This window comes from Podarcis muralis, chromosome 1 (genome assembly GCF_964188315.1).
Source record: "Podarcis muralis chromosome 1, rPodMur119.hap1.1, whole genome shotgun sequence".
Classification (NCBI taxonomy): Eukaryota; Metazoa; Chordata; class Lepidosauria; order Squamata; family Lacertidae; genus Podarcis; species Podarcis muralis.
The window spans coordinates 71993266-72020736 of NC_135655.1; the positions used below are offsets into that span (position 1 = coordinate 71993266).

The 27471-nt window shown below is 42.1% G+C and overlaps 1 protein-coding gene across 4 annotated transcripts in view; it reads left to right on the forward strand.

Moving 5' to 3' along the window:
- KCNC1 (potassium voltage-gated channel subfamily C member 1) overlaps window positions 1-27471 on the forward strand; it is a 118343-nt gene that overhangs the window by 86794 nt on the left and 4078 nt on the right. For 3 of the 4 annotated variants that reach the window (XM_028732756.2, XM_028732764.2, XM_028732774.2), the window contains exons 2-3: window positions 14345-15278; window positions 27033-27221. In XM_028732756.2, the coding sequence (XP_028588589.1) occupies window positions 14345-15278; window positions 27033-27221 (1123 nt within the window). The remainder of the gene's footprint in view (window positions 1-14344; window positions 15279-27032; window positions 27222-27471) is intronic. The other variant, XM_028732792.2, reaches the window with a different exon arrangement.

Genomic DNA, 27471 nt, shown 5'->3' on the forward strand with positions numbered 1-27471 from the left:
TATTTTATTATGTGACGTTTATTATGCTGCCTATATAAATATTCTTAGGACAGCTTACAACCATAAAAGGGATCAATAAAAACCCACAATAAAAAGTAAACAATTATAAACTCCACAATCAAAAATTACAAAGACATTGTTGACCTGGTTGTTGTTTTAACTCCAGAATAGATGTTTAGTTAAAGGTGGCATCGCATGTGCTGGTGGGAACTTTGTAAGTGCCTGTCTTTAAATGTGATGCCGGCTAAAATCATCTTCACCAAAGAGCTCTTGCCCATGTCAGAGCTCCATCAGTGTCATGCTTAAAAGACTTGTATCTCATGCCCATCCTTGTGCATCATTGTCAGACCAGTACAGCCTGCTGCATTCATATGGGTGGTTGCATAGAGTTCATGGGCAAAGGTTTTTTGGCAACAACATATTCAGCCAGCTCAGCATCAGGCTATTTTGGATGTTATTTCCATAGGAATCTGCAGTAAATAACTATATGGAACTAAACTAAACCATGTCATTTTAGAAACTGTGGAAATATGTAAACGTGTATAAATTTCTCATACTGCATGAGCACTGGCAGCCACTCACCCCCCCCCCAATAAATAAATGAATAAATTTGAAAGCAACTATTGCTGATGTGACAAGCTGTTTCTTTTAATTTATTACACAGTCTCAGCAGTATCACCTGAATAACAATGAGGACTCGGCACACAAACCATGACTCACACACTAAATTGAAAATGTCAATCCTGCTTGTTATCTTTTTAGATGTTTCTAATTTTAGTCCAGACCTTGTTGCATATATATATATATAGTGATATCCTTTTTAGATTTATTTGCAACTGTCTCACATACTATATTCTTTCTTTTCTTATTTGTAAAACCAGCCTTGGTTTTTTTTGTGTGTCGAATCATATACAGTGGTACCTCGGGTTACATACGCTTCAGGTTACATACGCTTCAGGTTACACACTCTGCTAACCCAGAAATAGTGCTTCAGGATAAGAACAGAAATCGGTGCGGCAGCAGCAGGAGGCCCCATTAGCTAAAGGGTGCTCCAGGTTAAGAACAGTTTCAGGTTAAGAACGGACCTCCGGAACGAATTAAGTACTTAACCCGAGGTACCACTGTAGTAATAGAAACTAGACACTTGAAGCCAACATTTGACTGTCTAGTTGAAGTCAATATGTGATGTTCAGCTCTACATCACTTCTTTCTTAAACCTCTCGGTCATTTGGCTTCCTTTACTACTGTTCTCTAACCTGTAAAACTTTCTCATCCATCAGTCCCTTTTTGCCAGAAGCACATCATCTGTCTGTCAATCTGTCCATGTTGTATGGAGTTCTGTTTGTCTCCCTTTCTCATTAACCCCTCATACCATCATACTTCCTTCACCCTCTTTCTCCAAAGGTCTCACTGCTTTGTGAACAGGCCCTTCAGGTCCCTGAAGCAACTGCCTTCCTGGATTTCTTTCCTTCAGCCTTTGTAACCTTCCTTCCTTGCCCTGCCTTACTCTGCTATCTACCTTACAGCTTCACAGCAATCAGCTTTCCCGATTTGGCCCTGCTTCCCCCTGCCGCTCTTGGCCCTGTGAGAAGTTTCCCTCCAAAAATTACTTTTGTGGGGGGTTTTAGTAGAAGCTTGCTGTAAACATATTTGATACTTCTCTTATCTGTTAGAATATTTGTGCATCTCATAATACAAAGATAGGCAGCTTTTTCTCTATGCTGAGTAATGGACACAGACTTCATAAGATGTCTGGGGTAGTATAATAATGAACTGTAGACATTCAGGGAGGAATTCAGTGTCACGGTGTTACAAATATTCCATCAGTGCAAACATTTCTGTTTGCCTGACAAAATGATCTCCCCTCTTCTACCCCCACCCTTCTGTGCTGTTCCAGAACCAATTTGGGAGGGCAAGGCGGCGGCGGTGGTGTGTGTGTGTGTGTGTGTGTGTGTGTGTGTGTGTCATTGAGTTTTCACTAGTGGGACCAGTTAGTTGAGTCCAAAGGGTTCCTGCGGTCTACTGGGTGTAAATGAATGTTCCTATATTCAAGAAATATCTATGAAGACTATCTTCTGATTTCTGTTTTGGTACCTTATGACCAAAGTACAATGCAAAGCCTGAAGCTACTTCTCCAGATTCTCTTTCATCAGTTATAGGTGGGGGTAGATACATTGTTATCTGGACCAGTGCTTTCTTTTTGACAGACGCAGGGGTACGCATACCCCTAAACATTTTGTGAATCTAAGTTTGGCCTCATTGTGGGACAGTGTTTCAATATGAGTAGGAAAATGAGAGTACCCCTAAACATTTATATTTTTTTTAGAAATAAAGCACTGATCTGGACCACAGTGTTTTTGATTATCCATGCTTTGAGCTGTAGGCTTGTGTTGTTTTTTGTGCTTCTACTTTGTACTATTTGTTTGTTACCCTCATTTTCTGCAGCATTACACCTTCCTGAGTGTTCCTTATTTATTTTAAATAGTGGAGAATTCTTGATCCCTAAACCAGCCAATTTTGTTTCTGAATCCCTTTTTATTGCAACTCTAAAACTTGACTGGGGGTGTTTGAAGAACAACATCTCTTCCTAGTGTGATAGTGATCTTCAGTTGTGAACAGTGCCTATTCTGAGCTAAGTACCACTATATGCAGACCACATATGACTAAATTTTCACACATTGCTAGAGCTCATGGTGAGTGTTTCATCCCATTGGCTGCATCACGGAGTCAGCACATGAAAGATTAGGTGTTTACTTTCATAAGCAGAGAATTCAGGGAGAAAATGTAAACATTATCGCCAGTTGATTGTACATTCATTCACACACAGTTTCTCATCTGAATGTTCGTTCCCAAGGGCACTGCGAGATACTTCATGGAGCGCAATACATTCTACTTTTCAACATTACATAATCATGTCTATTAGCTTCTGTGGGAGCAAGTAGACGATCTCTTATCCTCCAGAGCAAGCTTTGTCTATGTCTAAGCTTGCTTCTTTGTTATATCTCCCAGCTGGGTAACATCAATGTGAACAGCTCTGTGACTGAAATAACTGTGTTCACTGAAGTGAACTATTCTATTGATTGCCTTAATGTCAGTGCACGGCACTGGCAACAAGAAACAGAAGAAAAGAGAACTAGGAGGCTGATTGCTACTTGCTTATAATCTTTTTGGTGAAGAGGGCAAGGCTTTTACACACAAGGTTTATAATCCCATAAAGCTTACAAGCATAAAGCTACTCAGAGTTGGTGCTGTGTGCAGGGCAATTGGAAGAGTCTGTATTGATTCTGCTGTATTGCGAACCTGAAATGTTCAAAGATTATGAGATGGGCTTTCAAAAATCATAAAACATACAAATATTAATTTTAAAAAATACTATCAATTAGAAAAACAACGGTGCTACTCATGATAAAACTGAAATCTGAGCAACAAGGAAACAGAATAGCATTTTGCTCGTCCTAGGAGTGAGAAAGCGCCTATGGGAAACCTGTACTTACTGCATCCTGTGTTATTTCTCACATGTTTTCCTCTCTGTTGTGGAAAAGCCGGGAATCATTCTTAGGCCAGGTTTGGCCTGTGGGTTGCCAGATGCCTACTGCTGCCATCAGACATCTGAAACCATTGGGTCAAATCAGAGCAAAATCAATACTTTGCTCTGATTTGACCCAATGGTTTCGGAGCAAAAAAAAACCCCAAATTCATATTGTGAACTATTATTGTGCACAGTATATGAACCAGTTATTACCATTCATAGCAAATGGATACCAGTTCCAGTACAAAGGAACCAGGTGTCTATAGTACCGGTAAGCTAGCATTGATTTGCAATGACTGCTCTGTGCTATAAATGCAGCCAGTGAAATCCCGAGAGTCGGCATTCCTAATCATGCTGTTTCTTCATAAAGGCCACTTAGCTGCAGGGATTGAGGGCTGGATTTGACTAAACAGTAGTGCTAGCAGAAACCAGCACAAGTCCCACTTGTGCAATGGGATTCCCTCCTCCTCCTCCTCCTCTCATGCTTAGAATGCCCAAGGGTGGTCAGTATAACCCTCAGAACAGCATGTTGGGGGAGGAGAGGGAGATTGTTCTGTCTGGCAAGCATAAATGCTTGTGCTGATGGAACATTCTTAATAGCACGACGTTAAATTCAACCCCTGAATAAACAAGCACCATCTGGAAAAATTATTATCCAAACAGCATCTTGATTAAAAACAAGGAGATATTTAGGTGCACAAAGAGCAGGCCAGGAGCTGATCTGTGGTAGAACACTTGTTTTGCATGCAGAAGTTTCCAGGTTCAGTCCCTGGCATCTCCCAAGTAGGGCTGGGAAAGACACCTTCCTGATAGCCTGGAGAACAACTGCCAATCAGTGCAGACAGTACTGAGCGAAATCGTCCAATGGTCTGACACCTGCCTAGATGTTTCATGGCTATTTAGTTTCTGCACAAATGAAGGTTTTTGGCTTAGTGGCACTGGTAGATTGGGGGCTGTTGCTTTTGAAATCAGACAGGCTCCTCCATTCTGTTACGTCATTGCTTGCTGAAAAGGTTTTTTGTTTCACCAAGCATTTTTGGAGAATTAATTTGATGCAATGTTATTCTGTATTTTATGATCTCATAAATTTAAGATGTTTCAATGAAGTTTATTGTCCATCACCTTGAATTTTTTTTATGAGCTGGCAGTTTATAAACATTCTTATAATTAAAAATTAACATGTTCATTACATCTAAGAAAGGGATGGGAATCTCCAGCTCTCTGCAAGTGTTGAGCCGTGGGAAATGGAACTCCCACACATAACCCATTTCATTGGCTGCTCCTTGTTTCAGAACATACATTTCCATCGCCAGGGTTCTTCATCTGTCACGTTCTGATCTAGCAACTGAGGAAGCTTTATAACAATCTCCAAAGGAGGTGAAGGTTGTCGCATATGTTATGTAACAGCAAACACATATTTACCTCTGTTTCTACGCACTGCGGGGAGTCAGGCGGTGGTGAGATCTGCTCCTTGGCACTTCTATCTGCATGGTACACTCAGTCACAGAGAGCAAACTCACACGTGTCCTGTTCTCCAAACAATGATAATTCCAGGGATGCAACATGTACTCGGCTTCTCTTTCCTTTGAAATTAGATAACTGGAGGTTTACAAGTGTTTTGTAATATGTGCTTTATTTAAACATGTATGCAGGTTAAGCAAAGGTGAAATGCAGCTTAACTTTTGCACGTGTCCGAAATTCTCTGTGCCCCATCAATTTTCTGGGGGAACTGCCAGCACCCCAGATTCTTACAGAGAAAATCTCAGAGCTCTGTCCTTCTCTCAGCCTGAATATGGGCTTGTCCACACCATGCTTTAGTATGTATTGCCTTTGTGTTTGAGACCATTTCCCGTAAGCAAGTGGACTCAGCAGGTCTTCTGAACTCACCTTGTTTTAAAGACATCTTTGTTTCAAAATGGCATGGTAGGTGTTGGGTTTATGAAAACTGAAGAATAGCCTTCAGTTTGAATGTATCTGCTCTATTAGCACATCTTGTCTTTTGGATTCTCTTCTGCATGATATGATTGAACAATAGGCTCTTGTATCTACATGAAATCCAGTGAAATTATGACTTCAGCCCTAGTTTCAGGATATACAAATACCATAGCTCAACGAAGAGAGCATTTCGAACATACAATGACACCGCAGTAGTAAAGAGAGCACTTCATATTTCTACTTTAGCTGGGGATTTTTGGCTTTGTCTGCACCTGGTATCCTGTGCACAGAAGTGATTTAATTTCCCATGTGGAATACTGCATGTAATTCAAACAGCTGGACAAGCTCTAGGCAGAGGCAACTTGTCAGAGTCTGAGAAATGGCTCTTTATACAACTGTGTTGCTCATGGCCATGTGAGCGCTATCCGCAGTACCCTAGGATGTCTGATGCACAAACTGGTTTGTGTGTGACTGAGCCATCATCTCAATTTATGCCCCTTTGACTTTAGAAGGTCTGTAAATGTCTACCGATCTACTGGTCTATAAAGTCATCTGCCTTTTTAGCCCTTTGTCAATCAGTTTGAGTGTAATTTTGTCTCTGAGCATATTGTTTTAATGCCTGCAACCTCAAATTTCTGACTTTCTGCCTTAGCTCCATGACATAGTTGGTATTTTGATTTTTGACTGGTTGTAACTGATACAAGAGTTGGTCTACGTCTGAAATAATATTCTTTTTACACTTATTGTAGACCATTGTCAAAACCTTTCATCATGGCTTGGCCCTGAGAGCATCCACTACTGCCTTCCTCAGCTCCAAAAGTCAATTTGGGGGCCATAGGGAAGGTGGAGGTGGTGGTTTGGATGTGCCTTTCAGCTTGTGGAAATTGTGGAAATAGTCACACTGAATGCTCAGAATACTCTTATTTACATGAGGTCAGCTGAAACATTTGCAAAGGTTCCAGCTGTTTCTGAGCAAACAGCAGAATCTTCAACCACCCCTCGTCCCACACTACCAAGTGTTTTAAAATAGATTTGATATATGTACCGTATTTTTCTGCCTATAAAACACCCCCTATTTTGGGGGACTCAGATTTAAGAAAATCTACCCTCAGCACTCTCTGTGTATAAGACACCTCCTAATTTTGGACATTGTTTTTTAGGGGAGGAAACCTAGTCTTATACAAGGAAAAATACGGTATATCTATCGTATCAATGTTTAATTGTATTTTAGTCATTGATTTTTCTGTTTTTAGCCATTCTTGTTTTGATCTGTAAGTTGCCAAGTAGAAAAGGTGGGGAAGAATAATAATAATGCTGCATACCTAAGGAAATGAATGAATGAATGAATGAATGAATGAATGAATACGGCAGTATGTTTGACAGAGGGAAGGATGGAAAAGAAAGCAGACAACAATGAATTCAAAGAAAGAGGAAATGGGGAGCAAAAAAGTGTATGTTGCTGGATTTTGTAATTTGCGATGCTCAAGAAAACTAAAAATGGGAGAGAGAGAGAGAGAGAGAGGGAGCCCCAAGACCTGATATGTGCCTGTCAGGGTACTGACATCGGAGCCAGAGGTGGAGGCAAGGCTCCCAAGCGATGCTGGAGAAGGGCCCAGCAGGGAGAGAGGCAGCTCATCAGCTGGGAAGGAAATGAGCGTAACACCAGGGATAAAGGGGGGCAGATGGGAGAATCGGCGAGGGGGCTCCAGGACTCCTCGCCAGAGACCAGCGAGGAGAGCACGGGTCCTCCGCTACCCACACCCTCTCTGCGCAGAAGACTTCCGCGCAGAGAGAGTAGGAGGAGACTTGGAGTCAAACAGCTTTTATGCTGGAAAAGGTTTAAGAAACGCCCACTGACGGATTCTGCTAGCGACTGAAACAGCCACGAAGTGAAGGGCTGTCCAGACAGAAAAGGCTTAACCAGGCACACTAGCCAGGAGTGGCGGCAACTTACGCACGAGCAACCCCTATAATCATTACAGTGCCCTTGAGAACATTGAGCTCAATACCAATCACTATGTCTTGCTGCTTTTCCCCTTTCCCTTCAGTCAGAAGAAGTTCTCCCCTCCTGGACCTATGAGCTACAAGTGCCTAGGATCTTTGTGAGAATCCTCACAAAGGTCAGCAGAGGATGAGGTTTTTTTAAATAATTTGTTCCTCTAATCAGAAGGTGATATAAAAGAGGCAATGGTATACTTCACTAACAAGGGAAGCAAGAGCCTCGCTTTCCGCTTCTCTTAAAATAGCTCAATTGAACTATCTGCATTACAATTTGCTGCCAGCTGTAATTGGAGATTATGCATGCATATCAGCTCTCCTTTCCAAACATCACTTTTTGCATTATTTATCTGGGGATGCAAATTCATGTTCAAAAAACTCTTCCTTGCTCCTCCCTGCTTGTTCCCTGCAGATTTGGGGAATCTTATGTAGAGTTTTATTTTAAAATGTAGGGTAAAGAACAGCATGTAGCACCACCAGTAGCTGTGGCACCTGGGCACATACACATCAGTGGAGAGCAAATGCTTTCATTGCTTCCTGATATTCTGGGTGCTTTAATGCTGTTCTCATTGCGGTTGAATAATTTGCTGCAACCTCCTATCCTTTAGCAAAATGTTGACCAGTGACCTAAGGGTGATCCAACTTAGCAATATGGGAAGAAATATCATTCAGCTTACAAAGAATGTTATATTCAAATTGGCTCTAAAAAGTCTGTTCATGACCATTTACTAAAGCAAGAGGGGACGCCTGCGGCCCTCCAAACGTTGTTAGATTCCTATTCCCATCAGCTACAGCTAGCATGACAAATGACAGGGAATTATGGGAGTTATGGTTGAGCAATATCCAGAAAAATCACAGGCAGGGCCGTCTTACCCATAGGCACTAGGGGTGCAGGGCACCTGGGCACCAGGCTCTCAGGGGTGCCAGGCCGAGAGTCCAGGGCCCAAGAGTTGAGTCAGGGGAAGAGCCCGCCCATCGGTTGGAGCGCCACAGTGGGTTCTTCTGCTGCGGGTGGCTCTGTGCTGCGAGTTTGGGGGCGACTGAGCCAGCGAGACGTTGAGGCGGCCGATCGGCTCCGCCTTCCTGCGCGCCTGGGACTGGGCAACCTGGGGGGGCACCGGGCGGGTCTTTGCACCCCAACGCCACATATGCTTAAGACAACCCTGATCACAGGTTCATTATTCCTATAATAAGGAGGTAAATGTGCAGAACAGGTATCAACAAAGAGTTGGTGATGCACATGAATGTCCTTTACTTAACAACTGTGACACCAAGTGATAATTTGCATGTGTGAATGAGTCGACACTGATCTAATGCCACAGATCTCGCATCACCTCAAACACATTACTTTTCACGCATTCAGCTAAGTGAGTCATCAAATGTGCCATATCAAAGCACTGATATATTAAGTAATTTCCTGCATGTATGAATCAGCCTTCAATTTCTGACAGGTATAGGGTTGTCACATGTATTTAGGGGAAAGAAAGTCAGCAATGATGCTTCAACACCACTTCTTCAACCCCACCACAGCATGGGGCAGTAGACCTGGTGTCCAGAGGCCTATAAAAAAAGCACTGGAACTTTTGTGCCATTTGGTCTACCCACAGGAAATCATAGGGGGGTTTGCACACTAGGTTCACTCATTCAAGCACTTTGGGACTTTCATTTTCCTGGTCTACACATTGTAATGCATTGGGGATTTGGGCTGCTATGTCTACCTATAGCAGGCATAGGCAAACTCAGCCCTCCTGATGTTTTGGGACTACAACTCCCATCATCCCTGACCACTGGTCCTGTTAGCTAGAGATGATGGGAGTTGTAGTCCCAAAACATCTGGAGGGCCGAGTTTGTCTATGCCTGACCTATAGGAAAGCCCTGGAGGTTTCAGCTGCAAGGAGTACCCATTAGAAAGCATTGGCGGCAGCTATTAGCAATTAATTTTAAATACATCAACATTTCAGTGAGCATAGTAGTAGGTCAAGAAAAAAAAGACCAATAACTTCATATCCAAAAATAGCAACAAAGCAGATGGCAATAGTGCATAGGACTCTCCCCTTCCCCACCATTTATGCTTCAACCTAAAAGGTGGGAAAGCCTCCTCAGAGGTCTGGAATCAGCTGCTGTGAGAGGCCTGGAGGGTGAGGCAAGGCAGCCATCCTCTGACAGCAAACACAGTTGGTCTCCCCTCACAGTTCTTCCAGAACAGCTCCGTTACAAACACTCCTAGGCAAGGCAGGTGGAAACAGCCATTGCTTGGCAGCAAACATAGTCTTTGTTTATCCCTCACAGAACTAAAATCCCCAGCACCCTTAACAAACTACAGCTCCCAGGTAGGGGTGAGGAAAATATGCTTTGAATGTATGGTGCGCGTTCAGCCTCTCTTCCTTCATAGAGAAGCGAGCAACAGAGAAGACTAGCCTAGAAAAGGAGAATGACAACATAGGAGAAAATATGTTTCACAAGGGAGGATGAACAACAGTTTGGAAATGCATCTGTGACTGGTCTTGATTCAGTTGCTGCTGGCCTCCCCCAGAAGGAATATGTTGTTCTCTTTCAGCTTTGAAAACGTTGTTTTCATTTTTCAAGACAAAGCAGGCATTTGCATTGAATGCTGAAATAATTGTTTTCAAGGGTCTGTCAGAGGCAAGAATTGCCTCACACATTAAAGCTGGTCCTACTTCAGACACTACCACAACAGTATATCAGTATGATGTACACCACTGGCCACATACATATCATGGGCAAATTCAGAGGACCAGAAAGAGGTTGGTGGGATTTCAATAATCAGCCTTAGGCATTTTTATGCTTTGCATGAGCCTCCCACAAATGTCTCTCAGCATTATAACCAGTCCCCACAGGGTGGGACCTAGATGGAGGGAAATAGTTTGCTGAAGAACTGTAAAAAGAAGGGAAGTGACAGGTACTGAAGTAGGCCATGTGTGTTTATGTGTGTGAAGGCCTTCACCCTCAATCATTTACCTCACTTATGAAATAGCCCTCCAAAAACTAGCTGCTGAACAGAAATGGATGTAAAGCTCTTTGGATGCCCTTGAGAACTATTATTAATCTTATTAAATCTAAAGTGTTGCTATCTGGTAAACTTGGCAAGACGCTCTTCTCTGACATTCAGGGGAAATATAGATGCAATACTAGGTGAGGGAGAGGCAAAAGATGGGTGTTGTTGGGAGGAAAGCTTTGTTGCTATTTGTCACCCATAAGCCTGTTTTCTGCCTGTTTTGAGGCAGAAAAATTGGATACAAATTAATAGTAGTAGTAGTAGTATTAAAACCCAGCTGTGGATTTTGGAACAGTAACAAGGAGGGTTCAGCTAATAATCCTAAAGTGGCATGAGCCATGCATTTCTTAACTTGTATTACTCCAACTCTTTCCCAGAAGTACAGTTGCTAAGGCAGCTAGCCCATATCACATACCTGTGCTTTTAGATTTTTGCTAGGCAACACTTTATATTGTCCTTCTTAAATTTCTTCCCATTGCCCTCTGTTCCCCTTTCCAGTATTTGGAGATGAGTTTGAAATATTAGCCTATCCTCTAAAATGTCTATCGTTTCTCTCAGCCCATTTTTAATGCACAAAACAAACCTGTGTGGGGTGTTTGATAAGAGGTAGGTTGTGACTTTGCCCAACACCCTCTTGTGATCTTCAAGACTAATTGAGGATTTGAACGAGGACTTCTCATTCTAACACAAAGGTGGGTAACATTTTTCAGGCCAAGGGCCGCATTGCCTTTTGGGCAGACGTCTGAGGGCCGCATGCCAGTGGTGAGTGGGACCACAGACAAAAGCAGGGAGAGCAATAAATGTGATTTTGCCTTTGTACAGTAAGCTACCTCCCTCAAGGTAAGCAAAGGGCATTATCAGTGTTCAAGGACACAGTTCAGTCAAAGACACTCAGTGACAGGTTTGACCTTTGGAGAGGGGCTATGATATAGACAGAGTTTGGGGGGGCATATGGAGATACTTGGAAGACTCCATTTGGCCCTATCCCTGAGGTAACATTTGGCCTATTCTACCACACTGCGCATTGATCTTTCACTAGAAAATATTTGTGTTTCACATGTCACGGTGTCACTGCATACATAGTTCCACATTCTAGGATTTTTACTTCCCATTTCTGGGCAGTGTTGTAATAGGTGTGAATAAGTCTTTTTGTTGTTGTTGTTGTTGTTGTTGTTGTTGTTGTTGTTGTTGTTATCTTTGTTATTTCTATTTTTAAAACTGATAAATTGGGAAAGTTCTCATGCAAGGTGTACTAGTACTGGAGTAAAATATGAGTAATGCTTTTGTCACTAATGATTATATTGATACAGGCAGAAGCAGAAAAGATCAATATTTAGTAACCTTGGTGTCCTTGGGAGAATGTTATCACCTTCAGGAGGTTTTAACAGTGCAGTAGCATTAAAAAAGATTAATTTACTTCTGAATGAATACTGCCATATTAATGAAGATAAAGTAATGGACCAGATATCATATTTGGGTGAAGAACTATTGAAGCCCATGAGAATTCTATCTGAAACCATTTTGTTCTCTCCCCCCCTCCCCCCAAGATAAGAAATACAAGAGAGGAATTTGAAGAGACACGTAGTAAATATGTGTTCTTGATATGTGCAGGCCATTCTGCATTAGTGTCAGGTTTTGAATGTGTGTGGAGGCGGAGAAATAAATGATTAAAACTAATTTTCTGTCTATGGGACCCTATGACTCTTCAGATCTGCTGGGGCTCCAACTCCCATCCATCAGTCCCAGCCAGTATGGATAATAATCAGAGATGATGGGAACTGTAGTCTGACAACATCTGGATGGTCACAACCTTCCCCCTCCCCTAGTGGAGCTTTAGTGGGGGAAGAGCCATAACTGAGTGGTAGAGCATCTGTTTTGCATACAAAAAGTCCCAGGTTCAATCCCTGCCATCTCTAGGTAAAACTGGGAATGCCCTGCCTGAAATCCTGGACAGACACTGCCAGTCAGTATAGACAAAACTGTGCTAGATGAACCAGTGGTCTAAGCAGCTTCCTATGTTCCTGTAGTTGGGAGAAAGGGCTGCCTGACCTCCATAGGAAACAAGGAGGAGCCAACAAGCCATGAATGGGAGAAGGGATTCCAGTGCTGCTGTTCTAGCATCTTACAGAAATCAGGTGTGTGGACCAGCACCTCTGAGATGCAAAACAGGGTTTTTTAATATCTACAGGGCTACTTCCCTTGTGTTGCCTACACCACTTGCATATAAGCCAGGACATTCCATGTGTGTGCAGTGAAGCTATTTGGCAATTTATGTGGCATATGCATAAATGCGGATTATGGGCTTCCTCCAACCAAAAGAAAAAGGAACCCTATATTAGTGTGAAAACTCCCTGATAAAGCCTCCTATGGGAAATGTCAGGACTCTCTACAGGACTGTGGTAAAAAGTCAGCCTCAATTCATATTCAGCAAAGTTTCTTCCACCCTAAGTGATTTGTTCTACTTTGCAACTCTAAAAATAGGGCAATTGGGAGCTCAGTTCTGAGCCAGCCTTGATAGCCTGCTGCTCCTTATTTTATTTTGAAACTATTTGTTTTAGCAAAACTATACCTGCTTACTTGTTCCTGATGCCACCCTTGGTTTGTCCTATTTACCTGTGTTACCTTGGCCAATATATTTTAGATTCATTTTTTGGTTCAGTGAGTGAGCAAGGAAACCAACCCCCTCCCCATGAGCTGGGCATGTGCGTGTGTCGAATGAATGGAGATGACCGTCTCCCCAGCTCTCAACTAAGCTGGCCTTCTAAAGTGGGAAGATGGTGGGACTTATCCAATCTGTGATACGTTGGATCCTGGGCCAGCCTCCTTGTCATTGCACAACTGCATGGTGCCCAGTTCAGGCCCAATTGCTGCATCAGCTGCATATTATTTCAGAATGTGCAGGAGATCAAACTGGGATTCACATATCCTCTTTAGTACAGAATCTAAACATATACTTTTTCTGAAAAGAATTTGATTTTGAGATGCAGAGTGAAACAAAACACTAGGGCTGTGCCCTGTCTTGGGACAAATCCCAGATCCTGAACCAATCTGGGCTTGGCCCAGAGCAAGTCAAGACATCCCCAGATTGTCCTGGGTCAGGTCCACTCAGAGTAATCCAGAGCAGCCGGGTGACCCTGTGTTTAATCATAGTTCTAAACCCTAATTAAACCTGTACAGTGGTACCTCGGGTTACATACGCTTCAGAAATAGTACCCAGAAATAGTACCTCGGGTTAAGAACTTTGCTTCAGGATGAGAACAGAAATCACAGGGCGGCAGCAGGAGGCCCCATTAGCTAAAGTGGTGCTTCAGGTTAAGAACAGTTTCAGGTTAAGTACAGACCTCCAGAATGAATTAAGTATGTAACCAGAGGTACCACTGTAGTGGAGGAGACACAGGCAAAGAATCTCACAGGAGCAAAGGAGGAGACACAGGCAAAGAATTGCCACTGACAATATGCTTAATTGGGCTTTTTAATCCTATTTAAACAATTAGGGCTGTACAAGTCCCCTGATTCAGTTTGGATCTATATCAGGACCAGGTTGTCCCATGATATGAGGCATCAAATAAGTCCCCAAACTACAGGGTATTGGCAGCTCTAGAAAATATTTTACAATGGAACAAGACAGTTCAATACAAGTTTCCTAAACTGTAGGTAAGCCACTTCAATGATCATAAGCTAACTTGGCCATGGACCTTGTTGCTATGCCAAATGGGTGTTGAGCACTTGCAGCCAGGCAGCGCCATTTCTGCTGGTATTATTTTCTTTAATGTCTCACAATCAAATCTCTATATGCTTTGTGTTTTCCCCTCCTCACAAACAAACTTTACTGTCTAACAGCTTTCTCCTGTTTTTTCTCTCTACAGTATATCGCATTTGCCTCCCTCTTCTTCATTCTGGTTTCCATCACTACCTTTTGCCTCGAGACCCATGAGAGATTTAATCCCATCGTTAACAAGACGGAGACGGAAATTGTTGGGAATGATACCCACGTGCGCATCTATCGGGAGGCGGAGACAGAGGCCTTCCTCACCTACATTGAAGGGGTCTGCGTCGTTTGGTTTACTTTTGAGTTCCTAATGAGGGTCATTTTCTGCCCGAACAAGATGGAATTTATCAAAAACACCTTGAACATCATTGACTTTGTGGCCATTCTGCCTTTCTACTTGGAGGTTGGACTCAGTGGCCTGTCTTCCAAAGCTGCCAAGGACGTCTTGGGCTTCCTGCGAGTCGTCCGATTCGTACGAATCTTGCGAATTTTCAAGCTGACCCGCCACTTTGTAGGGCTGCGGGTCTTGGGTCATACCCTCCGTGCCAGCACAAACGAGTTCTTGCTGCTCATCATCTTCTTGGCATTGGGCGTCTTAATCTTTGCCACAATGATCTACTACGCTGAGAGAATAGGTGCTAAACCCAATGATCCTAGTGCCAGCGAACACACACACTTTAAAAACATTCCCATTGGCTTCTGGTGGGCTGTTGTCACCATGACTACCCTGGGCTACGGAGACATGTATCCTCAGACTTGGTCAGGCATGCTGGTGGGGGCCCTCTGTGCTCTTGCAGGCGTGCTGACCATTGCCATGCCTGTACCCGTCATTGTGAACAATTTCGGAATGTATTACTCCTTAGCTATGGCTAAGCAGAAGCTACCAAAGAAAAAAAAGAAGCATATCCCACGGCCGCCCCAGCTGGGATCCCCCAATTATTGTAAATCTGTCATAAACTCTCCACACCACAGTACTCAGAGCGACACATGCCCACTCGCCCAAGAAGAAATGTTAGAAATTAACAGAGCAGGTAGGAAACCTCTTAGAGGAATGTCCATCTGACCTTTAACCTCCATCCTTTGTAGAGATTGAAAGATTCAGTCAGACTGCTTTCTTAGCACAATGGGTAGCACATTATCCCATTACTGTCCCACCACCACACATGGAGCAATGTGTGGGACATACAGGTTGCAGGGACAAAATGGTACAGGAGAAGTTGACAAGTGAAACTTAGGAGAGCACGCTTTAGGAGCCTTAATACTGGTCCTGTTTAAAGGGACACTCAAAAGATTTTAAGAGTTAATACAGCTAGTGGAAGAATATTTTTTAGAAATTTACAGCTTATGTTTGCCGGGCTGCATTAATACATCACGATGGTTCCCATCAGCGAAATGCTTCCTGGAATACTGGGAGCCAAGGGCGCAGGTCATGCCCAGCAAAACAAGCTCACACGTACACAATTCCCACACACCCTGGATATTTTTTTCCCCACTTGTTCCTAGATGCTTTTTGAGTTGCAGAACACCATTTACGTTAGAGAAACCAGGTGCCTCCTTAAAGGATAAACTTACATCAATACATGCAGATTTCATGAGACAACCATGTATTTTTTTCAGATGGTTAGCCACCCATTAGAATGATAGCTTAGACTTCCCACAGAAACACAATGTGATTCAGAAGGGAACAAGGCTAAATGTAAGGGTGTTTATTCCACATCACGCGACCCAACCAATTTTGTAACAAGTAGCGACATAATCGACACGGAAGCTTAGCATTTAGAGCTCTGAACAGGAGGAGCATCAATGCCTTCTCACAAAAGGTCCACAGTCTACAGCTCCCTCAACCCTCCTCACAGTAAAGGCTGACTGAAAAAGGGAGAACACTGACCATTTTGTGCAGACTTATTCTGAAGAGCCATGAGCGATAATCTCACAGGGTACTTTATTATGATTATTTGTTAATTATAGTGATAAATGACAGCAATAAGAAAATGTTCCCAGTCAGACTAAACTATATTTCATATTAGTTCAACATTGGGGGTGGGGAATAAAAATACTAGTCATCATGGAATATATTATAATATCCCATGGCTAGTGGTTAGTTATGGGACTATCTCAGTTTTATGAGACTCCTCAAAGAGCACACAAAGTTACAGGGCTTTGATCTGATCGCTTCAACCCCATAATCTACCTCTACCCATGGAATATCATTGACCAATTCTGTGGGGGGAAATAGTAGTTTTAAACATAATAAACACAAATTATTTTGGCCGGTGAAACAAGCATTGGTTGCAGCCATATGCAACCTTCAGCCTATTTTTAAAAGATACTTCCCATTGGGATATATTGCGATAAAAGTCATTTATACAGTGATTCATACTAAACTTTAGTAGTGAGGGATATGTTTAAGGAACCAGTTTATAATTATGATGGTCTTGCAGTATCATTTCTATGTTTCTTTATTTTTGGCGGAAAACTAATTTATCACTCCATGTGGGTGAAAAATCTCCTCTATCCATTTCACAGCCATGCATGTGGATGCTATTGAAAGAACACAAAAGAAGCGTGACTTTCCTTTGTGTGTGTGGCTTCACCAGTGCCAAATGCTGATATTTTATTTTTTTTAAGAGATGGGAAAGTGATGGCAGAAAATTAACTTTGTTCCTTTGCAGAACTCTGTAATATTCCATACAGATGGTAAAGAGCTTTCATTTTTGTCACTATATTTTGCTGTGGGTTTGTTTGTTTTGTTTGTTTTGTTTTTGGTTAACCCTTTAGTTTGATTTGAAGACTTCCATTGCACCAGGCTGGCCACAATCCATGCAATGACTGCCTCTTTACTATTTTACCCTTTGCGCACACACCTATGTGGTTTTTGCTGTCCATTCTCCTCAGGTTGCAAATGCTTATCACAATGCCATCACAAAGCAATGGAGCACCTTCTTCATGAGTAAATAGGAATGGTTTACGTTTCTGCGAAGTACGGAGGATAAGAGGACACTCATGAAGCAGCGTGTCACATACATCCAACTGCCCAATGAGATCGTGGCAGATTGTGTATCCATGGTGCAGTGTGGAACCACTGTGTTCTCATGAATGCTCTGAACTCACATGCAGTCCCTGTGCATAAAAAGTCCTGATGGCCACCTGTTATCTCTGGTGTGATTCTTCTTGTATGTGGGAAAGTATGAACCGAACTGCTCCAGCAGCCATTTGTCTGTGTGTGACTGGTGCAGCCCAGCTCACATGGAGGGGTCGCCATTCAGTCCTATACATGAGAAGGATCACGTGGAGAAAAGATGTGGCCAGCTTGCATGTGTGAACCTTAATGCGTATCCGCTTGTCATCAGCTCCAGAGCCCATTTGTACTTTGCTTAATTCGGTTGGATTACAGGACCTACTCATTCATTTGGTGCAGCCTAAAGCAAAACGTGCATATTTTATTTGGGGGAGGGTTGTAAGGCCTTGTGGTGAGGGTTTTATAATATTCAGGGACTTTGTTGTTTTTCTCAAATTGGCACTGCACAACCCATTGTCTGCCTGCAAGTGGCCTGCTGCACTCATCACTAGTAGACCACACTCAGACTTCTGACTGTTATTCCTAGGGGTTGGGCAGCACAGAACTTGGAGGAAAGGAGATGCCAAAGGGAATCTCATCTGGCTCAGTACCAGGGATGGATAGTGTCAGCAATGAATGTTAAAAACAAAGCCAAAAGGTTTTTGCCTTCCAATACAAAGGAAAATACCATTCTTTCTTTATAAAGACTTCAACAGTGATCAGTTACTATCTGGTTCTGTAAATCATATAAGAACCAATTGCTAAACATTACAGAGTTGCTGGAGATGCAAACTTAATGAGTACATGGCACATTGGTAACACTCTGACCAGCTTTAGTGTAGTTTCTAGTCTACTGTGAATCCAGAGTGGATTCTTATGGTCTGGGTGTTAATAGACATATTGAATTCAATGTAAATAACCCCACCCAACTGTCCTTACTGCCAGCACCAGTGAAATTACAGTGCAGAAGCACTTTCTAAGTGCCTACTCAGGTTCTCTGCACCCTAACCTTTATATGGAAACAGCCACCATGTTAAGTTATATATATGCCCCTATTGAGTTTTAGAGTGGTACAGCTAAAACTCGCAGAATGCTGGAGAGAGTAAAATGGCCCCACCAGATCTCGTAGAGAGGTCTGCAGGTGGAGAGAAGTATAGGCTGTAGTTTCATGGTTTCTGCACCTCAGAATTGCCTAAGGATATGTGTCTATAAGACACGCAGGAATGAATTCAGCACTCAGAATCAACAGAATAACCACTTTTTGCTTGTGCTGATTCAGCTCAGGTGAGCGTGCAGATTCCTGTATGACAGTCTCGATCGCTGCGCCTTTGTGGCTCACTTAAAATTGGAACAACCAGTAATGCTACTGCATTGCACTACCTCATAAGTGATAGTTTACTTTAAAAATAAAATAACTGTTTTGCCTTATTGAAGGGTGATTCCTGACCATAGCTGCATATAACCCCACAAAGTTAGTGGACGTAAATGAATGTAGCAGTACATTGTGGAAAGGGCCCTAGCTCAGTGGCAAAGCGCATCATTTGCATGCAGAAGGGTCCAGGTTGCATCACCAAGGTCTGGGGAAAACCTTCATCCAGAAACCTTTCAAAGCTGCCTAGTCCATGTAGACAATGCTGAGCTAGATGGACCAGTGGTCTGACTCGGAATAAGGGAGCTGCCTCTCTTCCTATATGTACATTTACCTATCTATATTTTATTTCTAAACTTTTTATGGAAACTGGACTAGTTCCAGACCTAAAGCCTAGCCCACACTTAGCACACCATAGTCGGTGAAATCATTCCTGTGTTCAGGTTTGTAGTATGCTTATATAACAGGCATAATAGAGTCAGATATTTTTTTCCCCATTTGAAAGTGAATTACAAAAATCAGCATGACCGTAGTAGAACCCATACCTTTCCTGATGTCTCATCAGGACCGGGGGGGAGAGATTATGCATCTCCATTATTTTTCTGGTCACTTAAAGTCACACAAGAGTCTGCTCATTTCTGGGCCTTCAATTTAAAAAAAAAGGCATGGAGATTTTAGTAACTTAGATTTATGGGGTTTTCAGACTTAATCAGTGCTGAGATGTTAAAGAAATGCACAGCTCTGAATCAGCATTACCACTCTGCCTGTGTTCTCCCAATAAGGAGTAGGAACAATCTTGAGGGTTTCTTTTTAGAATCAAGGGAGTATGAATTTTATGAACTAAATAAATGAATAAAACTTCCACCTCAATGTCCCTCCCCACCCCTCAACCTTTATTCCACCCACCCAGCCACCCAGCCAAAAAACCTGGCACAGAACCTGCACCATCCTTTGAAAACCTTTGCTCATCCTGACCTAGTTTGACTACCTGGAATAAATCAGATAGTTTTTAAATTCAAAGTGTCAGGAGTTCCTTCAATATATTTCATATTTCAATACTTAATAGCAAAACAGTTCAGTGACCATACTATCGACTATCACCTGAACCTTCGCTTCCAGGGCTGAAACATAAATCTGCTGCTTGTGTTAAAGGAATTTTACATCAATGAGGTTTATATCCTACTAGTTGATTTACCCCATGTGTAGTTAAGGAACAGAAGCTATTGTATTCTGAGCCCTTAACTATCAAAACTGGACAATTGTCTGCCCATAGTTTGATGCTTTGCAAGGAGCACAGTGCAGCTAAGATATTTTACTGACTGGTGTTAATGAGTATGAATGTCAGTCACCCAAATGAAATGAGCAGGTGGAAAATGAGGAGTTCTTCCTTGTGTGACATCCCACAAAGTCATTTGCCCACTGACAGTGGGGCAAATACAGATTCCATTGACAACTATGACAAGCTATGACAGCTATGACCTTCTGCACTGAGGTAAATTGACATCACTGCTGTAATGTCAGGGTCTGACGAATTTTCTTGGCTATAGGCAGAGCCAAGAAAATCATTTGCAAAATAGTGGTCTCACTGAAAGCTTTTCAGGGTTTTAAAAGAAATCAGTCCTTGCAATGCCTTTGCATTTTTTCACTTTTATAAATGGGGAGCTGAAGGCCTGATCATTTGAATTTTGGATACCGTAGTAAATCACTACTACATTACTGCTTATGCACAGAACAAATTATGGCTGTTTATACGGCAACAAAAACAAACAAATGGGGTTTTGTGTGGAACTCAAGTCTTGGTGTACTTCTTACTATTTTATACATGATGTAAACTTCAACCAAAGTCTTTCTGTACTTGTTGCTTTCATAAAACAAAACCATTTCTGCCCTCGTGGTCCTTCACAGTCATCTCTGCTCCTTGAATGGCATACATTTCATATTCTACAGATCATCATATTGTAGTTATTTATTACCTAAGACTGAAACTCAAGTCGGAGGGTGGTGCTGTAAGATCTTAAGTGGTGGCTTGGAGAGGTAGCTTCTGCAATGATTATCTCTCCCTGCTATGTTAGGCAGCACAGTGAAATATCCCCAGATATCTGACCTGTTCTTTGACTATAGCATCCTACTATGAAACTACTATAATTTTAGTTTGATTTCATAGGTACAGTACCACTGTGAGTGAGGCTGTAAGTACTGCAAGACCACCTCTGGTTCTGAGGTACATTTTTGGAAGGAAAGTGCTTCCAGGAACAACATTTTTTTCAGGATTGCACCTTTCCAGAGTCACCTGTCAAAGAAAGACTGCCTGACCTTCACATTTTGACCCCTTGTCTCCAGATGTCAGTAAACCAACATGTCACCTCACTCCAAGAAACAGTGCCTCTAAATGGTGGTATTGTCTAGGAGGGAGGTCACAGCGTTGGCCAATAAGGTTTGTGAGAGATTATTCCCTGAAGTACCTTTATTGAGACCTACACTTCCTGGAGGGATCCAGTCCAACACTTTGGTGAGTAAATACTCACAGGTAGGTTGGGTTTAAGGGCCTCTGGGTTTAGCATGCTAAGCTAAATTCTGCCAGCATAAAGTCTATGGTATGCAGATGACATCAAAGTGCATTTTAAAATATACAAAAAAATTTTTATAAGGCTTTTAAAAAATGACAGCACTGATAAAAAAACCTCTTTGTATATATTACATTAAAACTGTAAAGTTTTGGGATAGCTAAAAATCAACGCAATTGCTGTGTAGTAGCAAATTAAGTTTTTTACATGTTCTTCATGTTTCTCTTTTTCTCTCTCTCTCTTTCTCACGATTTGTTTTTTTCTTACTGTATGTTGCTTGCAACTTATATATGTTACAGACTGTCACATTTTATATTCTGATGTTTTTCTTCAATTCCTATCAACCTGAGCTCCATGTTGGGCAACAGAGGACATTAGAATACAGTTCATTAAATCAAAACAACAAGGGATGTCACAGACTAGGTAAACTCCATTGAGGTTGTGACACACAAAACCTGATGCAAAAGGTATTAATGCCCAAAGAAAAAAAAGTAAGTACTTGATGCGACATGGCACTAACTGGCTAAGTTGCTCTCTTTAGTACTGTCTGCATGGAAAACAAGTTAATTTGCATTGCTCTCCAGCAGAAAATTTCAAGAACATATTGGCTGAACAATAATCTCGCTCCTGGTTTCAAAATCACTTACACCATAGCTTTTGTCAAACTCTAACTCTCCCAGCTGTACTTACATCCATATTCTCTCCAAGCTGTCATCTCATCATCTCATCATTACCTGTCTGTGGTTTACTGTATCTTCCTCTGTAATTCTTCTGTGTTATAATCTATGATCGATGTAGCCCTTGTGTGCTGGTAACCCATCCTTAAATCTGTTCACTTGGAAGTGAGCCCCATTGTCTTCCAATGGAACTTACTTGCAAGAGAGTGTGCATAGTTAGAACTGGAATGTGTCATCACCATTCAAAGGCAAACAACGGAACAAGGGGTTTTGTCCTTTTGAATCCCTCCCAAGCTCTGGCATACATAAATATCCAGTGTTCGTCTCTGAACATGGTCTGGTGCACAAACCAAATGGGATATTTTGCTGAATTAGAGCCTGCCTGAAAACACACATTTTATTTTCTACAAAGTAAATCTTCAGAGAACAATCAATTTACAGGTAGTTTTGTGTTCAAGTCTCAGGAGAAAAATCTTGGGTTTATGTCCTCATTCTCCTTTGGTCTATATTTGTAAGCATTGTTCCCAAAGGCTGGCATTCAACTAAGTTTTATTCAGAATAGACTCAATGAAATGAATGAACATGAGTAAGTTAGGTCCATTTATTTCTGAATAAAACTTAGCTGAATGCATCCCAAAGAACCATAGCGGGCAGAACTTTGCACTATGTTGATCATTCTGACAGGGCATGCCCAAGGGAAGCCCTGTTGCACAAGCAGAACTCCTTGTGTAGGCTTCCGCTCATAGGACTTATTAATTGAATCCCACATTAAACTCAATTTTTTTAATTCCCCCACCAACTTCCAATATTATTTAAATTGAAGACACTAATAAAATTTGATTGTGGCACATATTCCAAGGTTATCATGGCTTGGACAAAACAGTCAAATGATGGTTTGACATTTGTCTGAGCCGTAGGGTCATGAACTTCCCTTACCCTAGAGCTTTCCAAACTTTTCATGTTGGGGACACACTTTTTAGACATGCATCATTTTGCAACACAGTAATTCAGTTTTACGAGCAAACTGGAGGTTAAACTTAATCCTTATAACAGCATTTGTGCGACACACCTGCACAGTGCAGCCAGCACACTAACATGTCACAACACACAGTTTGGAAAGCTCTGTTTACACACTTCAATTCCTTCCCTGACTTCCTGGTTTAGGCAAACTATAGTTTGACATTACTTCTGAGTCAGCAATCTGTGCATCTGGAAGGAAAGCACCAATCATAGTTTGCATTTTTTTATTTAATATCAGCCTATCATTTGCCTGAATTATGTCAGGAGAAAATGGAGGAGGAGAAAGATGCCCTGGAATATGTTTTCCTAGATATGTCAAGTCTTTGACACAGAATATTGCCCCAGCCCCCCCCCCCTCTTTTATACTTTTCGCTGAATAAATTGCTTCTCATTGTTTGGCCCCTTGAAATAAATTCTGGGATATGGGAAAGCTCATCTTAATACAACTTTACCATTACTGCTTGACCATGTAACAGTAACAGTCTGAATTTCTGAACACAACTACGTACAGAGGTGCCCCTCCTCACCCAGCTTTAATTCTTTAGGAGAGAAGACAAGCACCACTCATTCAAGGATAGTGCATATCAGGTTAATCCCTGGCTATTGCACCAATGCTAATTGTATCCCCCAGCCAAGGTTGGAATTTGCGTATGAGCAATTCAGTGAGACAGGGAGTAAAGCATAAATGATAAATGAAACAAACTCAATGAATCAATTGGTTTATTGGCGTACCATATTTCACTTGCATTTTGGAATAAAGTTCATAGTTACCAACTCAGGGCAGGTGAATAAGTTATCCCCCTCAGCAAAATTATCCCCAAATTAACAACTCCTACCATATCTAGAACATTACATGTGATATATATTTACAAATAAATGCTTAATGTGAGCTCCCCGATCTTTTTCGAAGTGAAGGGCTTGCATGAAATATATATAACATGCTATGTTACATGCTGTATGTTGGGATAGAAGAATGCTATGAATCCTTTCCCCAAGCCTCCAATACACACAAATGCAGCACATGTGTGGCAGTTGCACATGATAATATGCTTCCTTGGTTTGCTCACTTTGATAAATTACCGCTCAGTTGTTCTCTTGTATGTTTTAACTATAGGAAACTTCATCTGTAATAGAATTCTGTATTATGTGTTCCTTGAGTGCTTTGCTTGGCTTTCGTAGGGGATTCCGGAGTGTCCATTAGATGTTATTATAAGGCCATAAGCCACACTAGGTGCTTCCTAGGTATACCTTTATGAGGACCCAAACTTCCCCCTAATCCTAGAGTCACTTTTCAATTTGAGGACATTAACAGAAACATAATAACCACAATCTGCATTATTTATGCCATAGCACAATTGATGCAAGCAAATTGGCATGCAGCAGGGACTGGGAAGCCAGATGTTGTTGGATTTCAACTCCAATCCACTCCAGACAGAATGGCCAAGTGGAATGATGGGAGTTGGAAGTTCAACATCTGGAAGGCTACAGGTTCTCTATCCCTGGCAAAAAGGTTGATGAGAGCTCATATGCAGCAGTGTCCAATTACATTCAGATAGTTATGGATCAGCTGTTTGTGTTTGTTAATGCACAACAGTTCAAACTCACTTTTCAGTAGAAAAAGATCAAATTGCTGCTCAGTGCAATGTTTCTGTTTCCATATTATCTTTGTCTTCCAGATACCAAACTAAAAAAAAAAATGCATTAGAAAAGTTGCATTAGAAAAGTTACAGGTGCTGTGGTACATCTTCAAGATGGTGACTCCCTGCTTGCATTTAGTTAGCACTTTGTCAGTTCCTCCAACTCATTCATTCAGTCCCCATCAGAAGCACTGGCAATTTGTTGCCCAGCATGGGCCATGTAGCGAGTATGGTAGGTGTAGTATTATGAGAATGCAATGAGCAAAGGTACTTTCCCAAGGTATCGGGTCCTTTCCCTACCCATTCCACTTATTGCGTGTCAAGACCCTGAAACCACCCCCTTGATGGTGAATAAAACACAAGGACGCAACTTTATTGATTACAGAATGTGAGCGGTATTGGCTTAGGTTTTGGATTGACTCAACCATATCTGACTCCTGCCCATCACGCAGGGAGTCCAGTAAGGGTCAACCACTGGTAGGGGGAGCCCGGTCAATGCAAACTAACTTGAGCTGCCCCAGGGTTCCCGAAGGGGTTGTGGCATGGCCCTAGCCCCGTCCCGGGCTTTGGACAAGATCCACACCCCCGGATTCCTTTAATGGAATACCCTTAAGCTTGGAGGGGCAGGTGATGGCCACCCCTCCCCCATCATAAGATCAACCAATGCCTAACTGCCAAACCTTATAAAGTTGTGACAATTACTACAATGTAGGTGAAAACCAAATGGCCCATGCAAATTTGCCAAGTGGAAAAATTCCTACCAGGGCCCTCAACGGTGACAACCAAGGTCCATAGCAAGGCCAATATTGACACCTGCAAATTAGGGAGGGAGGGGGGGAGATTGAAGAAGCGAGCCAAGAGGAAGCTCTCCGGCTCACGCCTTGGTTTAAATGGGGCCCGGCCACGCCTCCCCAGTCAGCGGATTGGCTGGCTGGTCGATGACGTGGCCAGGAACCTCTGGGTGATGCAGGACTTTGTCCCCCTGCCCGTGGAGGGGAGTGGGTGGCCATGTGGTCCACCGCAACTCCCCCTACAGTGAAGTGGAACGGATTTGCATAAGTGGATTCAGAACTCCCCTTCATCTCTAAAGCTGGCAAATTAAAGAGCTGTTTATAAGAATAGAACTAAGGGCTCAGGAAGAAACCTTACAATGCTGTTTATGTACATCCTGCTCTTCAAATTATAAAGAGCAACAATGGTTGGCTAGTTAATTCATATCAAATATCTTTGATTGTTCTGTGCTCTCTTTTATCCCTCTGGGTTGATTTTATTAATCACTATCTGCGAGCTAGTGAAAGCTACGAAGTGTCTTGAGCAAGGTATATTGATTGTTGACATCTATCGTGAGCAAGGAATATTGATCTGTCATGAGAATCGTTGTTCTATACACTGCCCCTTTAATTTAAACTCTATAGGATCACCTGCCATGTCTGTCCAATTATCTTTATGTAATAAGCATTGTGCAACCGAGGCTTTGAATGCTGCCGCTATCTGTGCTACGCCACTCAAAAGAAAGGGTTTACATTTATGCCTGGTGATCCCTCTATGGCCAAAACATCACAACTGAACTGTGCCATATTCCAAGTATATATTCAATATATTCTTTGCACTTTAAAATGTTAGAAGAGCACTTTAAACTGCTTTGAGATTGTGAAGCAAGTCACACAGAGGAAAAAGTCTGTTCTCATGGAAACATGTTGATTGAAATGGACACATTTAAAAGCCATCTATTATCATCTGCAATGTACGTTTGTTTTCAAATCCCATCAGCTGCTTGATTATCTTGAGATACCATCCTGTGCTGCCGTTGCAAAAGGCAAAAAAAAAAAAGTATGTCTTTGAAGACAACTTCAGCAAATGGATTTTTATTGTAAAGAATCCATGTTCTGCTGTCATATCCCATTGTGTCCTCTGTGTGCATCTGTCTTAAATGTGTGCCACCATTTTGTGTAAACCAAAATGGAAACAAATCAGAAGCAACTTGTGTAAGGATTATTTCCTGAGAAATGCACCACAACAGGTATAAATCAGCAAAGCTAGAATGCCACACACACACACACACACACACACACACACAAAAGAATCATCATCAGTGCCAGTCTCCAAAGTTGAGTTCTAGGAAGTTTATTGAGAAACAGAAAATTTGGGTGCCATCTTCCATCGTGCTAAATATAATCACGTTTCTAATTGCAGACCTGCTCACAGAGCTAGGAGCCAAAGCTACCCTGTTTCTAACAAGCTAACATTCTGTTTTCCCCTTTCACTCTTTTCCTTTTCGGAAAAAAAGAAAAGAAATTTCATTTGGTGCGCTGCACACCTCCAACATGCCTAGGGCAAATGTGCTACTTTTTTTTTTTCCTTTTTCTATCTCACCTTTTAGCTGTTGAACCCTACCAACAGATTTCGTTCTGATAAAACCATTCTTAGTGTTTCAATAGCCTTCTGCTTATATGTTTGAAGATTCGAAACTGAATGGGGAGGTGGCCAAGGCGGCGCTGGCAAATGAAGACTGCCCCCACATAGACCAGGCTATGTCACCCGAGGAAGGCCTGCCCTTTACCCGTTCTGGCACTCGGGAGAGATATGGACCTTGCTTCCTCTTATCAACCGGGGAATATCCCTGCCCGCCTGATGGAGGAATAAGAAAGGGTATGTAGATGAGGTCCTGTAATCACATAGATAGTAACATAGTTTAAGAGATAAAGTACTTACTGATAAGTAGTGAGCTTGTTTTAGATAGTGGCTTCTTGTGCTACAATAACAGCCTGATGCCTGCATTTTAAGTTACTAATCTGGGCTAGGAACAGTGGTTCCCAAACTCTTTAATCTGTGTGCCCTTGGCAAATCATTTCATCTAGTGTACAAATCTAGCATTCACCATTCACCTGCACCAGCCCCT